Source organism: Miscanthus floridulus, chromosome 8 (assembly GCF_019320115.1).
Source record: "Miscanthus floridulus cultivar M001 chromosome 8, ASM1932011v1, whole genome shotgun sequence".
NCBI lineage: Eukaryota > Viridiplantae > Streptophyta > Magnoliopsida > Poales > Poaceae > Miscanthus > Miscanthus floridulus.
The window spans coordinates 31,614,909-31,638,413 of NC_089587.1; the positions used below are offsets into that span (position 1 = coordinate 31,614,909).

General features: G+C 45.8%; 2 protein-coding genes across 11 annotated transcripts; both read right to left on the reverse strand.

Moving 5' to 3' along the window:
- Nucleotides 1-1,819: 1,819 nt before the first annotated feature.
- LOC136476109 (synaptotagmin-5-like) lies at nucleotides 1,820-4,304 on the reverse strand. Of its 4 annotated transcripts, none has more exons than XR_010763429.1 (6): nucleotides 3,724-4,304; nucleotides 3,570-3,634; nucleotides 2,819-2,966; nucleotides 2,577-2,727; nucleotides 2,275-2,502; nucleotides 1,820-2,181 (listed from the first exon to the last, which is right to left on the reverse strand). XR_010763429.1 is itself a non-coding variant. In XM_066473802.1 (5 exons), exons 3-5 carry the CDS (start codon nucleotides 2,890-2,892, stop codon nucleotides 2,329-2,331), a joined length of 399 nt encoding a protein of 132 aa, XP_066329899.1. In that variant the 5' UTR covers nucleotides 2,893-2,966; nucleotides 3,570-3,634; nucleotides 3,724-4,303; the 3' UTR covers nucleotides 1,820-2,328. The 4 variants fall into 4 exon arrangements, 2 of the variants coding, with proteins under 2 accessions (XP_066329899.1, XP_066329900.1); XR_010763428.1 differs by having other exon boundaries at nucleotides 1,820-2,188; XM_066473802.1 differs by having other exon boundaries at nucleotides 1,820-2,502; nucleotides 3,724-4,303.
- Nucleotides 4,305-9,472: 5,168 nt separating this feature from the next.
- On the reverse strand, nucleotides 9,473-23,451 carry LOC136476111 (pentatricopeptide repeat-containing protein At1g51965, mitochondrial-like). Of its 7 annotated transcripts, none has more exons than XM_066473812.1 (4): nucleotides 22,668-23,451; nucleotides 13,717-15,157; nucleotides 9,880-10,264; nucleotides 9,473-9,608 (listed from the first exon to the last, which is right to left on the reverse strand). In XM_066473812.1, exons 1-2 carry the CDS (start codon nucleotides 23,364-23,366, stop codon nucleotides 13,955-13,957), a joined length of 1,902 nt encoding a protein of 633 aa, XP_066329909.1. In that variant the 5' UTR covers nucleotides 23,367-23,451; the 3' UTR covers nucleotides 9,473-9,608; nucleotides 9,880-10,264; nucleotides 13,717-13,954. The 7 variants fall into 7 exon arrangements, with proteins under 7 accessions (XP_066329909.1, XP_066329906.1, XP_066329905.1 ...); XM_066473809.1 differs by having other exon boundaries at nucleotides 9,880-10,074; nucleotides 13,717-15,160; XM_066473808.1 differs by having other exon boundaries at nucleotides 9,880-10,222; nucleotides 13,717-15,160.
- Between the last annotated feature and the right edge of the window lie 54 nt (nucleotides 23,452-23,505).

The window sequence follows — 23,505 nt, forward strand, 5'->3', positions numbered from 1 at the left end:
GCGATCTTATCACCTAGGATTCTATCAAAGAAGAGTATGTTTGCTAATGCTACGTGCAATACTACATTGCTTTCTCAGAGCCTTGTACGTGTACCGCGAAAATTGATGCTCGTAGGTTCGCTTTTCTTGTCTTACGTCTGCGTTTCATTCTGAGGGGTAAGTTAAGGCTATATTAGAAATCAAAACTTCAAATGAGGCCAAATAGGTAAGAAAATTTGTTCCAGGGCCAAGGAAGAAAAGCAAGTTTCAATCAGGCCCAAATAAGAAATTCTCTCTATTTTATTAGACTCTACCGTACGGTGGAGCTCAACCCCCAATTTCTACTGTTGCGACGACTGAAGTGACCGGAGGGTGAGGGAGAGGTGTAAGGGCAGCAGAGCGCATAGAGGAGGCTCAGCGCGGGCGGCATTATTGTCGCGGCGCGTGCGGTTGCTCTGTCCACGGTGGGCGCAGTCGCAGCGGCAGAGGGCAGACGGCAGACGACTGCTCTGTCGTGGCGAGCTCGCGTGCTGCCGTGTTGCTCGGGCGCCGTCGCCGCAACTTGCTCGCGAGCCACCGCCCTGCTCGCGAGCCGTTGTCGCCGCCTGCTCACGCACCACGGTAGCCTGCTCGAGCATCGTGTTGCTGTGCTGCTCGTGCGCCACCGCCCATAACCTACTCGCGCGCGCCACCCTACTCCCGCACTGCGTCCTCCGCTGCCTCCTTCACGCGCGCAGGAACGGGAGGAAAGAGGGCCTGCGTAGCGGTCAATGCCAGCGGGGCATGGTCAAAACTGCTCCACGTAGGACAAAACAGCCTTACCTGCGCCCAGGTGCTAAAAGTGAACGGTTTTGACAGTTGGGATATCACCACTAGACGGTTTTGTAGTTAAGGGTTAAAATTAGATGAATCCTACAATTGAGGGGCCAAAAGTAGACTTAATCTAATATATTATTCTCTACAAATTGTTGTTGAAATTTATACAAATCGCTGCTGAAGTTATGTATAAAATTGCTATAGAAGTTTTGTGCAGTTTGCTCTTTTATGTGAATTCGGGTATATCGGGTATACCCGAATCCGAATTCTGAAATTTCGGGCAGTGTTATTTTGGGGTGAATATGGGGTAGCAATTTTCATTACCCGAATTTTGAATTACCCGACAAAAAAATCAGGTAACCCGAACGCCCAGGCCTGCCCGAGACATGACTATGCACACTCCTCCCGAGTATAGCAACAGAGGCCCCTTATTTGACTACTTGAAAAGTGAGATGTGAAGTTATTTTGAGATGGATAGAGTAAAATACTAATACATTTATCCTAATATACTTAATGGTTTAGTTTTATCAAAAATCAGATTATCTAAAGTTTGACCAAATATATACAAAAGAATATTCGTATTTATATATTGAAATAATTGCCATTGGACTCATCATGGAATACACTTTCAAATTATAGTTTGTTAGTGTCATAAATGTTAATAATTTTTTCTATAGATTTCATTAAACTTAAGATAGCTTTACTTATAGAACAAAATTAAAGCATTAATTTTCTGGTACGGACGGAGTATAAACTTTGGAGATAATGTTGGTTGAGGCCGGAGCTTTTCCTCGCCCCTCCCCTAAGCAAGTTTGGTTTGCATCTACATTGAAATCGAAATATATATACTTGCATGTGTGTGTGTATATATATATAGGCAACGTATCAGGTGCAAACTAACTAACCTGTGCAAACTTGAAAATTACCCATCAAGACCACTAGATGTTTATCCAATGGATGGGGTGAGAGGTGGGATTTTTTTGCGCTTAAGCCCCTCACCCGCCAGCCTTTTTTTTTGGGGCTCTTGCGTTTGTACCCTTGTTTTGTATCGAAATTGTGATTTTGCCCCTATTTTTTTGACTTTGTGAATTTACCCCTACTGTGCCATTCACGAAGCACCAGTTTGCCCCTGCTCCGTCATCCACCCCTAACGGTGTTAAACTTTGTACAAAAGACATGAATGCCCATGCGATTTTGCCCCTTGTTTTTATGCCTAATTGTGATTTTGCCCCTGTTTAGCCGAAAGGATTTGGTGCCTCTTCCTTCATGTCAAATGGACAGTAGAGCAGCTCAAGGTGCACCTGTTTTAATCATGTATGCCACGAGGAAAATATTATGTACCTCTATGACAGCACCCCCGATGGATGATAACAAGGCATGGTAAAGCTTGTTCCTCAAAAAGAAAAAGAAATAAGACTATTTTCTAGGGTCAGGGAAAGGAAAAGTGAGCAGTGCTGCTTTCATGAAAATCAGGCTCACCTGACCCCGATCTTTCCTGTCCCTTTGAATCTCTAGATCTTTTACAAGTTTTAGCTAGACATCCTTCAATTTGCCTGGTTGTAGATCCTTCAGCCTGACTTGAGCACAGCCAATCAATTCAGATTCTTGAATGCCATCATCATAAATCTTCACGGTTACACTCTGAGTATCAGCATCTTCAACAGTAAACTCAAAGTGTTCATTCCAGATAGAGTTCAGATCATTGTTCTGTAAAGTAGTTGAATAAAGCGATTAGAAATAACCCCAAAAGACAGAGCTCACAAACAAGCAACTAAACTTACAATTGTTTTACTTCTCTTCATTTTGTCTGGTAATAGGCGTACATATACAATGGCAAAAGGATCCGATTTTCCTATCAGATCTTTGTTTGTCAAATCTCTTGCCTGCACAAGCTTGACTTCCAAGGTACCAACAGGCTTCAGTTCCAGATCACTGTATATATAATCAGTTATGAATTATGATCTTTCCTATGTGATTTAACAATACAGGCTAGAATGACATTAGGATCCACGAATCAAATTACCTGTAATCCCCAGGTATAATAGGAATGACTTTCCTTACTGGCCATGTAATCGAATCTCTAGAAAGAAACAACATCCCATATATGTCTCATCTCCTTTCACGATTCTCCACGATGATGCCAGTTTCTAGTTCTTGCTATGGCTAGCTACCTACACAATGTTCAGGAATATCATCATGCCAACAGACTCCAAACCCTACAGAAATTGCAATCCTCACCATTTGGCGGTTTGAGAATTGAGATGAATGGGTGAATTTCTATCTCATTGTACTTTTACATTGAAACCTCTAGGTCACATGATAGGAATATTTGAATACATCTATCTACATATATTTATACTTTTTGACAACAATTGATTGACGTCCATTTGACACCTGAGATCATTTCAACTTCAACACAACCGGACACAGGCCATATTTTAACCATACTGCGATTTTGATCTGCTAAAGTGCTAGATGCCGCTTACATTACTACAAGCATCTGGCTATCTGCTATAGGTTGAATGCCAGATTTTGCTGCAGACAATGCAGCTTTCATACTCCCTACTTCCAACTCACCTCGGATACCAGTATGGCAAAAGTTGCAAAACCACATTAGTCCTAATCAAGTCTGAGCTCTAGATATCAAAATCAAACATAACCCAAGGTGGAGTCAATTTGCTGGTTCCTCAGAAAACAAGAACCAATTGAATTGTTTGTTCTGTATGCATCCTGAAGCATCATTTTCGAACACACAGATACGGATATGGACTTACATTAAGTTCTTACGGTCTTGTCGGCCGGATTTGGACGCCACCGCGCTCTGCGAACCCACGCTCCCCTGCACACGAAAAATACAGTTCAGTACACCTGTCATATACACCAAGTTAGAATTGAAAGATGAGGAATGAGGAACGCATCGCACCGGACCTGGTCGCCCCGCCGCAGCAGCGAGTAAGCCCCCTAGCGCTGAGGAAACGGGAAACCACCCCCAATGTCAGCAAAGCCTCAAGCGCACCAGCCGTGCATCAGGCAGATCTGAGGCCGGAGGATCCCACCCGCACTGTGGGGCAATTGGCGGCTAAAGCCGCGGCACGCAACGACGAGAGCGAGGGCCGAGACCCGAGAGGGGTCGGAGTCGGAGTCGGAGGAGGAAGCAGCGCCGGGAGGAACGCGCGGAAGGAGCTCCTGCCGCTGAGGCACAGCGCGTCCACCAGCGCGGAGGGGTCCATGTTCGCGCACGCCGCGGCGACGGCTCGTGTCAGAGCCGACGTCTCTCCGCCGCTTGCGTCGTGCGGATGCTGCAGCCACTCCCCTTCCTCGGCCTCGTCCTCGCGGCGTTCTCTGTCTGCACCGGATCCGCGCCGGGAGGGGCTCGCCTGCCTGCGTCGGGAGGGGCTTCGCCAGATCCACGCTGGGGAGGGGCTTCGCCAGATCCCGCGCCGGGGAGGCCTCACCTGTCTGCGTCGGGGAAGAGAAGCCAGGGACGCCGCCGTTGCCACCCGGACTCGCTGTCGCGAGCAGATAGCAGCGAAGAGAACGAGCAGATAAGAACGATGAGGAAGGGCATTTAAGTCATTTCGCATTTGATTTTATGTGTTTTATTTTTTTTAAATCGTTTAATCAGCCCCCTAATTAACGGACATCCAAATCAGGGGCAAACGGCTCCTTCGTTTCAAAATAACAGGGGTAAAATCACAAAGTTGAAAAAATAAGGGCAAAATCACAATTGAGCTTCCGGACAGGGGCAAAAACACCGTTTTCCCTTTTTTTTTTGCGCTGAAGCCCCTCACCTCATCCATTGGATCAGCATCTAGTGGTCCTGATTGATAGTTTTCAAGTTTACACAGGTTGGTTGGTTTGCACCTGATATGTTGCCATATATATATATATATATGTTGCCATATATATATATATATATATATATATATATATATAATAATTATCGAAAAGGGTCATGGGTGGGAAATAATGTGCTTAGGAGCACTTCCTTTTTGTTTGCGGTGTGAAATTCGTACGGATTACTTTACTGAGAATATCAACTGTTTCAAACAGGACCAAAATAGAAGATACAACCTATAAAACCTTTGTCTTTCAGGCTTCAGAAGATATAACGTGAGGATGGGAATAAAGGGGCAAGTGTTTGATAGAGATGCGATGCACGGGAGCGAAGGCTGGGGAAAGTCCACATTTCACGGAATCCTACAGGCTCATTGTGCATGCATGTGACTGGCAGTGGAAGTATGATGCGACACAGTTGACCATCACTGTTCACTGCTAAAAAAAGCACTCAACTCGTTTTGCTTGGTCGCAAGATAAACAATAATCGAAGACCCCTTTTGGATTCTTAGAATTCATTTTAATAATAATAATTTAGACACATATTAACTAAGCTAATATGGCTGTATATGAATTATATTTGTATATTATTATTGGCTATACGAGAGAAATATTTATGTGTTGTATTTCTACCGTAGGGGGGCGAGTTAAAGAGCGTATTATAAGTTGCAAAGTAGATGATCTATAGAATTAAATTCCTCCCACTATATGAATTTGAGATAGACTTATATTTGAACTTTGGAAAGTGGAATGTCAAATTCCAAACAAAATAGCCTAATTTATTAAGTAGATTTCAATTTCTCCAAATAAAAGGATCCAAATAACCCCTAATTAAAATACACCCTCCGTTTTTTATTTTGTAGGTATAACCTGCGCTATCTAAGTTTAGTCAAGTTATAAATAATATTTTAACATTATAATCATCAGAGGTATGCACTATAAAGTACAACATATTTTATAGTTTATTATCTGGTGAATCTTGTTTGACGTTATAGATATTTATGTATTTTTTTATAATAAATTTAATCAAAACTAGAAAAGTTTGACTTAGAATAAAGCTAAAACAGCTATAATTTGGAAACATATGGAGTATTTTATCGTGTTATGCCAACTCAGTTTTTCGGATGTGCTCATAGAAGTAGGGTGTGCGTGCGTATGTTCATTGGGGTAAGTGTGCGCTCGTGCATATGAGGATCTGCATCTGTACCCGGGTCTCGTAAAAAATTCGTATATGACAATTTAAGGACCACTATATGGAAACAACTGTTTTTTTAATCCATACGGTAATATGAACAATTGAACAAATGCAAGGGTATGCACGGGAGCTTTGGTACGAACTACTAGGACACAGGTGATGTACTTTGAGGAAAACAGCAGATGCACACGTGCATACGGAGGCTGTCCAAAGGGAGGAGGAGAAGCCGTGACATTTCTAGGGCACGTGAGCCTGACAGCGGCAAGCTTAAGGCAAAGGCAGCCACTGGCTGGCGGCTGGCCGCTGGCCAACTACTACTCTTCCCCAATTATTGTCACTTACTTAAACCCTGCTATTTCTATCAGTCGATAGAAAACGAATTGGGGAAGGGGGAACTAATAACTAATAAAAGTCTCCAAAAAATGATTGGACTGGGATCGGTGTCATGCTCTTTTTTTTTTTTTTGGCAATGTAGTCCTAGCAAATTCTAATTAGCAATTATCATGGCATGATTAGTGCCTTAAGTCTTAGTGCATATTGATTAGAGTGATGAGAACGTAGCTCTGCATTGTAAATTTGCAATATTATTATTTGATCGATACATCTTACTCATTCCACTCTAAATTATAAATCGCTTAGATTTTTTTTAGTATATTCATTTTACTATGCAGTTAGATATAATATATATCTAGATATATATACTAAGCTCTATGTAAAAAAGTCAAAACGATTTATAATTTACATCAGAGGGAGTACATGAATACCTCCACCCTTAGCGTCAGTGCCCACGTATGACATACATACACTGTTCGACAACTGATACAGTTGACTAGACCATGGCGACTTCTTGCAAATTACTGTATTTGATTTATTTTTACCAAACATGTCCCTTATGGGGAAGATTGCTTCTATTGAAGCAGTGGACGGCCACCGCTGCCACGTGTCCAGGTGCTTCACCACCGCTTTGACCATTTCATACTCTTGATGGAACGGCTGGCTGAGAAATTCATCTACAGGCATCCACACTACAAAAGAAAAACCCAAAAGTGTTCGTTTCTTCTAACAGTGAAAAGACAAACATAACCATCTTTTTCAATCTGAAAAGCATCCGGATCTTGACGAGTACCATTGTAGCCTTTGTGATGTGAATCGACAGTGGCTTTGAGTGTGCAAAGAAACATTATATCATAATTCTAAAAACAGGCTTGTGCCCAAACGGACAGGGTATTCGGACGTCTACACCTACAGTTATTTTTCGCACCGTTTCGCATGCCCACGTGAGGTTCGCGCCGTCTCGAACGTCACCAGCATCGAGAAGAGAGGGAGGAGGTGACGGATGCCTAGACGACGCCGGGAGGAGACACTGAGACGAGGCAGCAGAAGGCTAGGAAGGAGATACAACACCCGATCTACTTTTGAAACATTCAAATACTACACCTGCAAAATTCGTCCGAAGGCATATGAAATACTTAAAACATGCACCAAAACACTACAAAAACACCTGAAACTATTGCAAAAACATACGCAACATCAAGATAAAATACTTGCAAACATATGTGTAAAACATATGCAACATCTAGATAAACACACTTGCAACATACGTCTGAAAAAACAAATGAAACATTGAGAACAAAAGCTTACAACATACGATGTGCAACCATTGCAACATATGCAATATTTTGATATACTTTTGCAACATTCATATGAAACGCTTGTAACATGCCTCTGAAACATCTAAAACACTTGAAAGAGACGCTTACAACTTGTGCTTTCAAGTGCAACATCTACTTGCTGCTTGGACGAAAATGGAGGCTCGTCGATGCAGAGCTTGACGTCGGCATGGAGCTCGATGCTACATAATGGCGTGGAGGTCGCCAGTGTGGAGGTCGTCGGTAGCACGAAGCATGGCAGAGGCCACGCCAGGTGGATGGAGCACTGCCCAATGAGAGGCACGAGTACGGGCAAGGGCGGTGCGGGGGAGGGCGAGATCCGTCCCACGAGCAGAGGTGCGTGGGGGAGGCCAGGATCCGTCCCACGAGCGGGGGTACGCGGGGGAGGTCAGGATCTGTCCCGCGAACAGGGACGCGTAGCGTGCAAACGTCACAGAGCGAGCTTGCGATGCGGACAGAGGCGTCGCAGACGGGGTCCTTTCCGCAAGCCGGCAACTCGGGCAAGGTCCGTCCGTCGGTCCAGACGACGAACAGGAGCATTACCGTTCTAAAAAGTGACCTGGAGTGCAAAGGAATTTTCAGTGGAATGGTTAACGGCCAATGCTGCTACTTTAGCGGCCACAGCGCTGCCGCTGCTTCTTTTTATTACTGACTGAACCAGTCAGTGGAACAAGTCAAACCATAGAGGAGAATAATGCAATTACCTGAGCCTCTTCTCTTTTTTTCACAAACACGCAGAAGAACTATGTATCTTTATACAGTACTAATGCGAAGAACAAAAAAGGGTAAAAGAGCCCTTACAACACACACCCCCATAGGCCCATACCCTTTTGGTTTCAGAGATTACATTCGCGCATGTGCCAGGAAAATAACTACCGGACCAGACTAACCACCCATCTGTGAGGAAATTAGCCCTGCTAAGCCCCATAACATCATCTCCTCGCTGGCCAACAGATGATTGTTTACCAGGTTTGGTGCGGCTCCAACGAAAACACATCAATTGCAAAGATTCCATGGTGACCATACCCCTAGTATGATTATGGAACTGAGACCTTGCCGGACTTGACAGTCTATGGCATCACTTTTTCTTGTCCATCACTCATCAAATGATAAATCATCAGGCTGAGGAGACAATGACTGCAAACCAATTTTAAATAGTACGAACCAGAATTGCTGGGCAAACATGCAATTAACCAGCAGATGGTCAAGTGTTTAACCTTCTTCATCACAAAGCAAGTAGAGTGTGAGGTGCTGACCACGTCGAGCGAGGCAATGAGCCACATGAAAAAGTGACATTTGCCCGATGCTCAGGATTTCCAAATTCGCTACCATGGACCAAACTCCATAGCACCCTGAAATAAGCCAACATAAGTAGATTTTGCAAAATATACCCAGTTTCTTCTCTTATGGTCCAGCAAACAAGTGTTCAGGCTGAATGGCAGAAAACAAATATAGGGATAGTAAAAAAACAACTAAAATATATTAACAAAAAGCAACATTTTAGAAACTAAGCAAGTACATCTTCTGTTCCAAATTGTATTAGACATATCATATATCTAGGTGCATAGCATAAGCTATGTAACTAAAAAAGCCAAAACGACTTACAGTTTAGAATGGAGGGAGTATAACCTATGATGGTTGTTGCCTTATCAGTCAGTTCTTTTATTTGCGTGTTGATGATTGGATCCTTATTGACAAAACCAGTAGGAATCTTCCAAATGCCTGAACAGTGTAACGGCATTTCCTTTCCTTCCTCTCCGCAGATTTTGCGGGGGAAAGGCTTGTCTCGGTTTATCCCTTCCCCATAACTCACTCATGTGGGAGGCTCCGGCACTGGGTCTGCCCTTTTGCCCCTTTAAGGACAAGCACCTAAATCGGAAAAAGCATGTAATACAACCACAAAGTGCATAAAGAGTTATAATCTTATTCAGAAAGTAATATTACTAAGGAAATAAGTACAACCTAGAAATTGTTAACCTCTCTTTTGTCACTCATGATAAATCCTCAAACGCCAATTTGATGCAATGCATGTAAGGCGAAGCAGTAGGGCGTTTTGGAAGCAAGAAAGTTCACATCACAACCTTGTTCTGCATGTTGATAAATGACCCCGCCTGAAGCAAATTAATCTAAGGTTAGTGGCACCTGATATGATTTCTGAAGCTTAAGTTGTAAGCATTCTGTTTCCATAAGCTTGAAAGGCAGATAGCATATATGTCTAACATAAGTTACAAAATCAAGAGATTTTAAAATGTTGAATCAACAATGAACATATAACCACCCAGGGAAAGAAATGAGATTGAAGGTAGCATTTTCATACAAAAATAACTGGAACAATAATCAAAGGGGCGTTTTTCCTCGCAAAAGTATAACAGTACGACTTGCCTTTATTGGTATAGGAACTAGATCATCTTGATCTTCCAGTATCTTCAACTAGACCCCACTTTTTTGTTGAAGTATGAAACCCATCAATATCTTTATATATCCATTTATTTAATTGATGTTTGCACACATTAGCTGTTGACTCCAGTAAGACAGCAAGGACTGGAGTGATGCAGCAAATGCATTTGATGTATTTGCCTATTTGGTAAGAGAATTAGGGTTAACCACAACTGCACCATATTCATCTTTGAAGGCATCCACAGCACATCAATAACCCCAAGCAACAGTGTCATGGGAACAGCCACATGAACACCCTTCGGCAATAAATTTCCAAAGAAACATGGAGCTGTTCCAAATATTGAAGATTTCAAGCAGGGCCATCTAACTGCTGAAGTTGTCAAAAGTACAATATTGTAGGGGAAAAGTATGGGATCCAGATAGAAATTAGTTTGTAAACTGCGGCAATATATTGCATGAGAAAGGGTCATTATATACAATAATGAACTAGTTGTTTGCAATGACGAACAAGTAAGAAAACACAGAGGTTATGTGCATGAAAGCCATCATAAACTGTTGTTGCTTCTACTTTCTCCTATAGCACAAGGTTCCCCTCCTCCCCCGACACATCCCCAAACAGAAGATTTAGCATAGAATTGGTGCATTGCCACTTGCTACAGGCCTGCAAAAATCAAATTGTTTTGCATCTGAAGTCTTTGGGCAAACCAAAGAAAGATAGCACCTTAAATATGCTAAGGGGTGCACACAGAAAATGCTATTTTTTATCACTCACTAAACTTGAAGTTCAAAAGAATTGGCAACACAAAGAGGCCTGTGTCTCTTAAAGAGCATGGAAGATTGAATTAGTCACAGAATATTTGATAAGGCATCTACATTTTTTAAGTGGGCTTTGCACTATTTTATATATAAAAAAGAAGAAAAATGCATCTATCTATGGTTATGAACCCCATTTGAACCAGCACATAGCCTTGTCAAGAGGGAGTTCCTGAAAAGACGCCACATTTGCCTCCTAAATGGAATCATCTCCAAGTCTCCAACTTTCTATACAAAAGCTCCTATTGGATCGCAAACAATCAAAATAGAAAATACAAATCTATCCCGGCCAGGAGTGAGGTGGTGGTGTTTGTAAGGGGCCGATCCTTTTTCTCTCTATAATGCAATGATACGCAGATCTCCTGCGTATTCGAGAAAAATAGTAACACACAACTATAAATGCATAAATTCCAAAAATAATTCAAATAGGAGTGTAATTTATGAGAGTAAAATTAAGATTTTTTTACTTCCAAGTATCTGTAAAAGTAAACATCATAGGCAAGTTCTACAAATATAAAAAACTGCAAAATGGATCAATCTAAACATTCTTGAATGATGGACTCCAATTTTCAAACTAGAATATTTCAGTTATAATTATCATAGAACATGTAATGTATGTAAAATTTTAATCGATTTGACACTGAAAACAATCTTGTAACTATAAATTTTAAATTTTAGTTTAAGTGTTAAACATCAATCTGAATTCAGAACAATAAATTCGACTTAATTTTTTTGAAATAAAATTTATATCTATAAATTCACATTCAACCTTTCATATCAAAGCTCAATATAAATCCGTACTTCTTAATTTTTAACATATGGCTCAAAATTCAAAACTTGATACATCTAAATTCTGCAAAACCAGGATATAAATCTATACACAGAATGTCGTTCAATGTCTTGGATTGAGAGAAGACAAATTTGTACCAAGAGTAGGTCGGTATGAGTATGTCTGGCAGCTTATGTCTATAAAGGACAGCCATTTGGTAACTTCTAATGGCTGGGACTCCTTCAACCGGCAGCTTATGTCTAGCTAGACACAAATTAGAGGATTTATGACCATAAATGGCAGTTAATCAACTTGGAACCGGTGGATGCAGAACCTATCAACGTTTCATAAGCATGTGGATAGCACAGAAGTTTGGAGCTTCAACAAATCAGGCTATTTCTCAACTAGTGCTTCTATACTCTTCTGGAAAGTGAGAAGTGCAAAATCGAAGCAATTTGAGGGCGGTTTGCGACCATACGCTGTTCAACTAGTAATAACATAGCTTTATGATTTTTGCAACTTGGTTTTTGGAGTAGCATATAAACCATCATTTATACTGACATGCATTCAATATTTACTTTTCTAGTACAGTGTTCAGATTTGAGAATGTTCTTCAAGGCATACCAAGCATGTGTTCCCACACAATTTCATAATCTATGTGATGCAAGCAGTTGCAACAATGCCACTTTATTTCAGCTTCACATTATAAAGAGTAAAGTATATTGGCGGTCCTTAATCTTGTCTCTGTACGTCTTGTAAATAATTAAGCAAGAGGATCAAATTGTTCAATTATCAATTTCCAACTTACTGATGGTGAATGGGGATATAGATTTATACCCTGTCCAGGGGCGGAACCAGAAATAGACTAGGCCCGGGACTAATCCTGTGCTAATACAAGGACATGTCCTTTGAACAATTGATACTCTGATGTGTTTTGAGTGGATTTTCATTGTTTTGGGGGCCTTGGACAAGGGCTAGAGCCAGGGACGCCAGGTGCTTGGCTCCACAACTGGTCCTGTCACTCTATCTAGCCCACAAAACCATGAATACAAACCATAGTTACCTTTCTTTTCAACAAAATAATGACCACTTCATTTAATTTGGTAGCCTTGATTCCAGATTATATTAGTACGATACAATAAAGCATTGAATTGATGCAAGAAAAATAACATAGGTTTAGCTTCTAGAGAAATGACACGGAGATGAACTATGATAGCCATTCTACCTTTTCAGCTAAGTAGCAAACATTATAAGAATAGGAACTGGTTAAAATAAAAGAAAAATACTCCACTTCACATGGTTCTAGATGTCCAGATTGTCTAACAATTTGAAGCATATTCTAATGTTCTAGTGTTGCTCCTAAACACTGACAGCAACAGATCATAACCACAGAAAATTCATCCATATCTTATCCTATTGGACTAGAAAATTCTTCACAACTTGTGATAATACAAGGATACAATGAATTACGAGGTTCACAAATTGTTTTTACAAACTAAAATTTCTTTCAAAGGAATATGATTTGATTACTCCAGATCACCACCTCATTGGTGACATAGACAGCAGCACCTCATAAAATTGATGGATACTGCCATGCTAGGTAGTTGAACAAGTAGTGCACCGAGGGCGAAGTCATTTCTCATAACACCTGACTTTACATCAAATCATATGAAAGCAAATAGAACAGTGTCATGAAAATGCTTGCTGATGACAGCTCCTTTCCACTATTCAAGGATAAATTTTTCCTAGGCTAATGTATAATTGTATACATCAAAAGATTTAAGAAAAAAATACTTAGCTATGCTAAAGCTTGTTGTTGGCAGATTCAAGGAGAAAGTTATGTTTCATCTGAACAGGAACAGTTCAGGCATTCTCTCCCACATACATTCACAGATCACAGAAGAAAAGGAACTGCCAAGGCTACAGCGATGTTGCACAAAAGAGAAAAAAATGGCACGTGTCTTCTTCATAATTCCCTTCCGCAGTGCACACAAGTACACAACCTTCCATCTATGACCCACCAGTCTTAGTTTTTTAGATGCATATAAAAATGATCCAAAGACCAAAACTGAGGCGAGAATGAACTGGATCTCTGGTTCCATTTTTTTCCCAGCTAAACTGCTGGCCCGATCTGGTTTTAATAACTATGAATCTAGGTACTAACTCTGAACTTTACAAGATAGATCCTCACATCTTGAAAACAGTCTTCTAATAAGATGACAAAGTAGAGATGTTTTTACCTCTTCTCAAGATGTCCATCGTCCACAAATTGTTCAGAACCGAGATATCGACAGCCATGCAATACTATTTATACTTATCATTCTGATGAGTCAGGACTACTAGATTGTTTTCACGGTAATTGAGCAATCATTTGTTGACATTATTGACCTGCAATACATTTGCAAGTTTGCATACAGACTGTTTGTCCTCAGCTCCACTACACTGGAGGTATGCAACCGAAAGAACCAGGGTAGGTTATCATACTGGACTTATAACCCAACCTGTATTCCGACTTGGTTTACGTATTCTTACAGTTCGTTGAGATCTACTTTCCAATCTCTCAAGTATTGAGTAAGTTATCGAGTCAGGAGTCAATCCCTGTTGCTTCAGAGTTTCATAAAATTTATGAGCTTCTGTTGTCTTCCCACGTCTCTCCAAACAGTCTAATAAAATGTTATAGGTTACAATATTAGGAACACATCCCTGTGCAATCATCTCATCAAACAAGCTGCATGCCATATCAACCTTATTGGATTTCCCAAAGCACTCAATTAATATGCTGTAAGTGAAGACATCAGGATCATATCCTTTCTCTTGCATATCTTTGAAAAGCATGTGGGCTTCATCGAGATCTCCATTTTTTCCAAGGAAATTTATCATAGAATTGTAGGTGATGACATCAGGCTTGCAACTGCCATCCTCCATTTCCTCAAAAAGTTCAGATGCCTTGTCAACTAAGCCAACCCTACCAAAACTTGAAATCATAATATTGTACGTGAAAACATCAGGAACAACCCCATTGGCTTTCATCTTATCATAAAGACTGCTCATGAAAGACACCTGCTTCAGCTTCCCAAGAGCAGAAAAGATCATATTATACATTCCAACATCTGTAGTAATCCCCTTTTCAGGCATCATATGCAGTAGATCAATAGCTTCTGCTGTCTTTTCTGCATTGCATAGTGCCTCAAGCATTGATACAAAAGCATCCCGGTCTCCTTTTTCATGGGAACTCCACATACGACAGAATACACTATGAGCCTCACTTGCATGCCCAGATTTGCAGAGTGCCTTGACCAAATATGAATAAACTGACCTATTCAGATGTCCAATACAGATATCTAGAATCTCACTCAGCCTGTGGAGTTGTCTCCCTGTTGATAAAACATCCAGCATAATGCTATATGTGAATTGATTGGGCTGGCAGTCACTCTCAATCATTTTAGAAAGCATAAAAATCGCCTTGTCAACCATCTTGTTCTTACCAAGAGCCTCAATAACAGTATTATAAGCAATCAGATTAAGAACACATCCTTTGGACACCATTTCCTCCAAAAATGAGACAAATTTAGTGGTCTTCCCAGCCTTTCCAGACATTCTAATTAGTATAGTGTATGTGTATGCATCTGGATCACAGTTGTTTTGTTTCATATCTTCAAAGACTTGGTAAGCTTGGTCAACCTGCTTGAAACAAATTTCTACTTGTCAATGGATTATATGCAGTTAGGTTGAAACTTTTCTTGGGAAGGAACAAAAATTCAGGGTTCCTAGAAACAAACTTTTACTGCTGTAAAAGGACTAAAATGATGACTCATGGTACACCATCCCCTCCACCTCCCTTACTATTAGACTCTGTCAAAGCAAGTTAGCCCATGGCCCACCTGTAAGCATAGTACTAAATAGCATTGGTAGCACCCGCAACAGTGTCCACTATAGCGGTAGCAGCCCTCTACCGCTACAAGGTAGTGGACCAAAGACAGTGTGTTGGAACTTAGTGGCCGCTATTGCAAGCCGCTATTACTGTTGTTAGGCTGCTATTCGCTATGTGGATGGTTCAAGTGACATTGTGGATGATTCCAATGGTAATCAAAATAATAAGATAGTGATTTGGACCATGATAAAGAAGATGGGATGATTGATGATATCCTTTTCAATTGATATAAAAACTTAATGAAAATTTGTCTCCATGTGTCTTCTTTATATCTTCATCATTTATATGTTTCTTTGTGATTTTATGTCATTAAATGTAATAATTAATGAAAAACTTATATTTATTTTAAGAAAACATGATATTAGTATTGGTATATGCTGTAAATTTTGACTATTTTTAAAATTCCACTATTTGAACTTAGGGGCCGTTCAGTTCCATTTCTCATCAGAATCAGAAGAAACGGCTCCAAACGGGAATACTGCCACTGGAATCGGAGCGGAAATGTTCTGCTTTTCCTTCCGTGGTGGCCAAAACGCTGATCGGGTGGTTTCGCACCAATTCAGGGAGCCAACACCTTGGCTTTGTTTTGCTGAAAAAATTACAGAAGTGCCACCATCTCCATATCCATTCGGCTGCACTAGATGTCAGTAGTTAGCCTAGTGTTCTTGTTTTTTCATGTTACCTGCTATAGATATTTACTATTCTCTGTAATGTGTTTCCTTGGCAACCAAGTTGATCATGGTGCCTTGGCAACCAAGTAGGAATCATAGCATCTGCTTTATGCAGTTAGAATATGCTAAGGAGTAGGTACACCACTTGCCTATATATGCAGTGGTTAGCATCTTTGTATCTCTAAGTCATTTTTGCAATACAATCCAAGCGGCCTGTTGGCCAAGCTGCCCTCTGGCAGCCAACAATTGGTATCGGAGCCGGTTGAGAGATAGGGAAGAGCATGGCCACCTCCGCAGAGAGAGCAGCAGCAGCAGCCGCCGCCGCCGCCGAGCACCGGGCGCAGCAGGCCGCGGAGGCCGCAGCAGCAGCAGCTCGGAACGCAGCCGCCACGGCCGCGGCTCTGCGTCGAGAGTTGGTGGAGGAGGATCCGCCGCGTGATCGCCGCCCGTTTCCGCGGAGGAGTCCGGAGCGCGAGCGCAGGCAGACGCGGTCGCCCGATCGGGATCAGGATCGCCGCCGCGGACGGGCCAGGGGCCGCTCGCCGGTGATCCAGACCGTGTACAAGGACTCTGGCGCAAGTTCCACCTGGCCGATGCTCAACAAGACAAATTACCATGAGTGGGCTTCGATCATGAAGCTGAAGCTCCAGGCGCGGCAACTCTGGGATGCGATCGAGTACCAGGACCTGCCATACCATGAGGACAGGCGCACGGTGGAGGCGATCATCGCCGCCGTGCCACAGGAGATGCAGATGCCGCTGTCCGAGAAGGGATCGGCTAAGGAGGCCTGGGACTCCATCGCCGCCGCGCGGATCGTAGTCGATCGAGTGCGCCGCGCCACGCTCCAGCGACTCCGCAGCGACTGGGAGAAGCTCGCCTTTCGTCCAGGAGAGCAGATCGAGGACTTCACCCTTCGCTTGATGGCCCTGAAGCAGCAGCTTCTTCTCCACGGCGACAACGACATCGATGAAGAGCGCGCGGTGGAGAGACTCCTGCGCGCCGTGCCGCCAAAGTACGCTCAGCTCCGGATCGCCATCGAGACGCTTCTGGACTTCCAGGACCTCACCATCGAGGAGGTGTCTGGACGCTTGAAGACGGTGGACGACATGGAGGCGTTGGACGCGGAACCGGCCGCCATCGGTGGACTGCTGCTGACAAGGGAGCAGTGGCGTGCCAAGGAGAAGGAGGAGGCTGCCGTTTCCGCGTCGGGCAAGGAACCACGACGTCGTCCACGCGGCGGCAAGAAGCAGCGCGGGAAGGGAAATCGCGGTGGCGACGATCGCGGGGTAAACGACGACACCTGCCTCAACTGTGGTGATCGCGGCCACTGGGCGCGCGACTGCCGCCAGCCGCGCCGTGGTGGTGGTGACCGCGGTGGTGGCGGTGGCAACCAACGCGGAGGAGGCAACCGTGTTGGAGGTGATCGAGGTGGAAGGCGCGGTGGAGGGCGTGGCGGTGCTGCTCACGTCGCAGAAGAGGACGATGATGGTGCTCTGTTTTTCGCCCACGGCTTCCTCAAGCTTGACGAGAAGGACGAAGCCGTCTGCTCCAAGGCCACGGTCTCCCTCGACATCAACGAGCCGCGCGCGCGTGTCTTCCTCAACACCAGCGCCAACGAGGAGGCGCTCGACGGATGGTACCTCGACAGCGGGGCCACGCATCACATGACCGGCCGCCGGGAGCTCTTCGCCGAGCTCGACACCACGGCGCGCGGCACGGTGCGTTTCGGCGACTCGTCTCGAGTGGAAATCAAGGGGACCGGCTCCATCGTCTTCCAGGCCAAAAACGGAGATCAGCGCGTCCTCCACGGCGTCTTCTACATCCCAGCGCTCCGGAACTCGATCATGAGTTTGGGGCAGCTCGACGAAGGAGGCTCCAGGGTGGAGATTGATCATGGAGTGCTCCGCATCTGGGACCGGCGTAGTCGTCTTCTCGCCAAGGTACATCGCGGGCCCAGTCGGCTGTACGTCCTGCACTTGGAGGCCACGCGGCCGGTATGTCTTGCCGCCACAAAAGAGGACGAGTCATGGAGGTGGCATGAGCGCTACGGGCATCTCAGCTTCGAGGCGCTGCACCAGCTCGGCAAGAAGGAGATGGTGAGGGGGATGCCGGTGATCAAGCATGCGGAGCAAGTCTGCGACACCTGCGTCACTACCAAGCTCCGCCGCAAGCCATTTCCGCAGCAGGCGCAGTACCGCGCGCAGGCGCCCTTGGACCTCGTCCACGGCGACCTATGTGGGCCGGTGACGCCGGCGACGCCAGGAGGGCGCCGCTACTTCTTGCTGATGGTGGACGACGCCACCCGCTTCATGTGGGCGGTGCTTCTGCCGACCAAGGATGCTGCTGCGGATGCCGTGAAGTGGGTGAAGGCCGAAGCAGAGAAGGAAACCGGCCGTGAGCTCAAGGTACTGCGGACCGACAATGGAGGAGAGTTCACCGTCGGCGAGCTGGCGCAGTACTTCGCCGCCGAAGGAGTCAAGCGGCACTACTCTGCACCACACTCACCGCAGCAAAACGGTGTTGTGGAACGGCGCAATCAGACGGTCGTGGCGACCGCGCGCGCGCTTCTGAAGCAGAGGTCCATGCCGGCCAAATTCTGGGGGGAGGCGGTAATGACGGCGGTACATCTGCTCAACCGCGCGCCGACAAGAAGCTTGCAAGGCAAGACCCCCCATGAAGCCTGGCACGGACGAGCGCCGGCGGTGAGCTACCTGCGTACATTCGGCTGCGTCGCCTACACAAGGGAGCTCGGACACCTGCGCAAGCTCGACGACCGCGGCAAGGCTGGGGTCTTCATCGGCTACGCCGAGGGCGCCAAGGCCTATCGGGTCCTCGATCCGGTGACGGGACGCGTGAAGGTGAGCCGCGACGTGGTGTTTGATGAAGGGCGCGGCTGGGATTGGTCCAATTCGGCCGCCGGGACGTCTGCTTCCGCCTCCAGTGACTTCGACATCGAGTTCTGGGGAGTCGACATAGACGGAGCTCCGCCGCACACGCCGTCACCAGCTCCAGGGGAGCATGATCCACAAGCTTCCTCTGCTTCACCAGCTTCCTCTGCTTCACCAGCAGCAGAAACCGAGAAGGCGGACCCAGTTGAGTTCGCGTCACCGCTCGAGGACGACGACGATCGCCTTGATGCCTCCTACGGTGGCGAGCAGCTGCGGTACCGTACCATGCCCAACATCATCGGGGACGCACCCACACCGCTGCCGGCTTCACGTCTCTTCGCCGAGCTTCATCTCACGCACGCCGGCGAGCCAGCCAACTTCACGGAGGCTGAAGGCGATCCTGCCTGGCAGGCCGCCATGGAGCAGGAGATCAAGGCAGTTGAGCAGAACTGCACTTGGGAACTTGTGGAGCTTCCTCCCGGTCATCGGCCCATCACTCTGAAGTGGGTCTACAAGCTCAAGAAGGACGAGCGGGGCGCGGTGACCAAGTACAAGGCGTGTTTGGTGGCGCGGGGCTTCGTCCAGCAGGAAGGGATCGACTTCGACGACGCGTTTGCTCCCGTGGCGCGCATGGAATCCGTCCGAGTTCTCCTCGCGCTGGCAGCCCAAGAAGGATGGCGCGTCCACCACATGGACGTCAAATCTGCTTTCCTCAACGGCGACCTCAAGGAGGAGGTGTATGTGAAGCAGCCGTCTGGCTTCACTGTCGCCGGGAAGGAGAAGATGGTGTACCGTCTGCGCAAGGCTCTGTATGGCCTACGGCAGGCTCCTCGAGCTTGGAACGCCAAGCTGGATGCCACCCTCAAGGAGATGGGTTTCCAGCAAAGCGACCATGAAGCTGCGATGTACAGGCGAGGAACAGGGGAGGAGCTGCTGCTAATCGGTGTCTATGTTGATGATTTGATCATCACCGGTGCCAGCACTCAAGCCATAGAAGGTTTCAAGGCTCAGATGAAGAAGGTCTTCGACATGAGCGACCTCGGCCTTCTGTCTTTCTACCTGGGAGTCGAAGTACATCAAGATTCAGCTGGGATCACTCTGAGGCAGACCCATTATGCCAAGAGGATCCTTGAGCTAGGAGGCATGGATGCCTGCAACCCTGCCCATACACCAATGGAGGAGCGGCTGAGGTTGAGCAGGCAGAGCACGGCTGAAGAAGTTGATCCTACCCAATACAGAAGATTGGTGGGCAGCCTGCGATACTTGGTCCACACAAGACCTGACTTAGCCTTCTCAGTTGGCTTTGTCAGTCGATTCATGGAAAGACCAACAGCAGAGCACCAAGCTGCCATCAAGCGCATCCTGAGATATGTGGCTGGTACTCTGGAATTCGGACTTCACTACACTAAAGCTCCAGGGAGAGCAAGGTTTGTTGGATACTGCGACAGTGACTTGGCTGGGGACATTGACACCAGCAAAAGCACTAGCGGCACTCTGTTCTTCCTGGGAAGCAATCTCGTATGCTGGCAGTCTGTGAAGCAGAAGGTGGTAGCTCTATCTAGTTGTGAAGCTGAGTACATTGCCACTACCACAGCTGCAAAACAAGCTATTTGGCTATCCAGGTTGCTAGCAGACCTCCTTGGAAGGAATGTGGAAGTGGTCGAACTGAAGGTTGACAGTAAGTCTGCACTTGCTCTAGCCAAGAATCCAGTCTTTCATGAGCGCAGTAAACACATCAGAATCAAGTACCATTTCATTAGAAACTGCTTGGAAGATGGAAGTATCAAGGCTGATCACATATCCACCACTAATCAGCTGGCTGACATTCTAACCAAGTCTCTTGGAAGATCAAAATTTGAAGAGATGAGGGGAAGAATTGGGCTCAAGCATATCACTTCCAAGGACCACAAGGCTAAAGGGGAGAATTGTCAGTAGTTAGCCTAGTGTTCTTGTTTTTTCATGTTACCTGCTATAGATATTTACTATTCTCTGTAATGTGTTTCCTTGGCAACCAAGTTGATCATGGTGCCTTGGCAACCAAGTAGGAATCATAGCATCTGCTTTATGCAGTTAGAATATGCTAAGGAGTAGGTACACCACTTGCCTATATATGCAGTGGTTAGCATCTTTGTATCTCTAAGTCATTTTTGCAATACAATCCAAGCGGCCTGTTGGCCAAGCTGCCCTCTGGCAGCCAACACTAGACTGGGGCGGACAGACGGGATTCAGTAGTGCCACCGCGCCGCCTGCGCCATACCAGGAGCGCCCGCCTCTCCCCACGCTCCTTACCCGGATGGCAGCCTTCTCACGCATCCTGACCTCGCCAGGCACCGTCTGACCCATCCTCATCGGGCTCGCAATGCCCCTCTACCTTGCCACTGCCGACTGCGCCCGACGACCTCACTACCGCCACCTCGGCTTCTCCGAGTCCGCCCATGGCCCCAGCCATGGCCTCCCCCGCCGCCTTGGCTTCTTCAACCAGTAGCATTCAGCCAGTAGCTCAATAACAAGATCCGCATTTGACACTAGTAACATTCAATCTCATGATTACAAATGCTTTTATTTTGCTGTAGTAACTAAAAAAAAACTCATCATATGCCAAGGCAATTTTAGTCTATTCTACCACATTCTCCTCTCATTAGAATCTGAATCCAGACAGCTAACCAAACAATTTTAGCAAGTGATTCTGTTCCAAACAAATTGATTGAAATCATGATCCCCTTCCGGTTCTTCCACGGCATGGACCTGTTAGTGAAATCTTCTCATGTCCTGGCGATTCACCAATGGCCACGAGAAATTCTATTCAAAGAGAGTTTGTCTGCTTCCTCATGTCCCAATCCTAACCGCAGGCGACCAAGGGGTGTGAAACTTACAATGTCTAACAGATACACCTAGCAAGCAGATTAACTTGAAACTATCTTTGTTTTTATCAAAACAACATCCCCCCTCCTCTTACTGACTTCTCATCCTTTCACTTTCCTAGTCACCCATCATCTTTATATTATTCCCAATATGCCACTAAGTGAGGCCACCTCCACCAGTGCAGGGAGGGCTAATGCGGCTACATGAGCAGTGTGACACAAGGACTGCAGTGCCCGATGATAGTAGAGCAGGGCAAAGGATACAGAACAGGATGAGTATACCAGCAATGGTATGAAATAGGGCGTCTCAGAGTTCCATGGGTATACAGATTCCCCCACACGGCCACACCAGTAACTCAAACATATCAGGGACATCTATATGTAGCGAGTAGCAACACACTAACAATCAACAATTTGTGGAAAACAATAGCAGCAGAAACAAGCTTTTGTACAAGTTTGGATTCTTCCAGACATGCAAGTGCCCATGTAGAACATTAAATGGTGTCTCCCAGCACAAGAGTAGCTAGAATCCACAATCAGATAAACTGTTAATCATTCATATAACAACATCAACTAGTGTACCAACCACCTATAGACCACAGACAGTAGAAGCGCATCTTTACATACTGTGCAAGTACCATCTAAGTTGCACAAATTTTGTCCCCAGGAAATATTTGAGTAAGGTATCTCTCATACTAGTGATTCCTAATATGCTCTGGTCAAGTGGTCAATTAAACATACCAACAACATTTTTAAAACAACCATTCCTACTTCCTAAAGTTAGCACAGCATGACAAAAAAACATCGCTAAACATATGCGGTTTGTGATCATTATCATACCATTCCAGCCTTGGCAAGCGCATCAAGCAGCATGTTATACGCAAATATGTCCAACTTGTAGCCCTTCCTCCGCATCTTCTCATACATCTCGAACCCCTTCCACACCTCCCGACTCCTCAGATGCGCCTGTACAAGGCACTTGTAGGTGTACCCGTTCAGCCTCAGCCCCCATTTCTTCGCCAGCTCCAGGCACATCCCCACCTCCATGCCCATCCCAACCAGCAAATTCACGGTGGAGATGTTGCCGGGCACGCCGTCGCGCTCCATCTCCGCGACGAGCCGCATGGCCTCGGCGGGATCGGTGCGGTTGCGGAAGAGGAGGACCAGGATGCGGTTGTAGGAGAAGGCATCGTGCCGGAAGCCGGGGAGGGAGGTGGCGGCGAAGCGGAAGAAGCCGAGCGCGAGGGAGGTGTCGGGGGCGAGCGCCTTCATGACTTCGGAAGCCTCGGCGGAGGTGAGAGTGAGGCGGTGGGACCGGAGGTAGTCATTGAGGTCGAGCAGCGGGGTGGGGGACGCCGGGGAGCGGAGGATTCGGGCGACGGCGCAGATGAGGTGGCGGCGCGGTAGCGAGTAGCCGCGCGTGTCAAGCGGGGTGGGGGGCGGCGTCGGCGAGACGGTGACGGTGAGGGAGGGTCCCGAGGGGGAAGGCGTCGCCGCCGCGATGCGGCCGGCGTAGGTCGTAGCCAGGCGGCGGGGCATTTTGGCCGGCGTGGATTGGCGTTTGGGGCGCCTGAACTGTGAACTGGACCCTCTCACGCAGCTTTTACAGATATCACTGACATATGGGACCGAGTGGATTTCACCAAGATCTGGGTCCACATGTCAGTGAATCTTATCA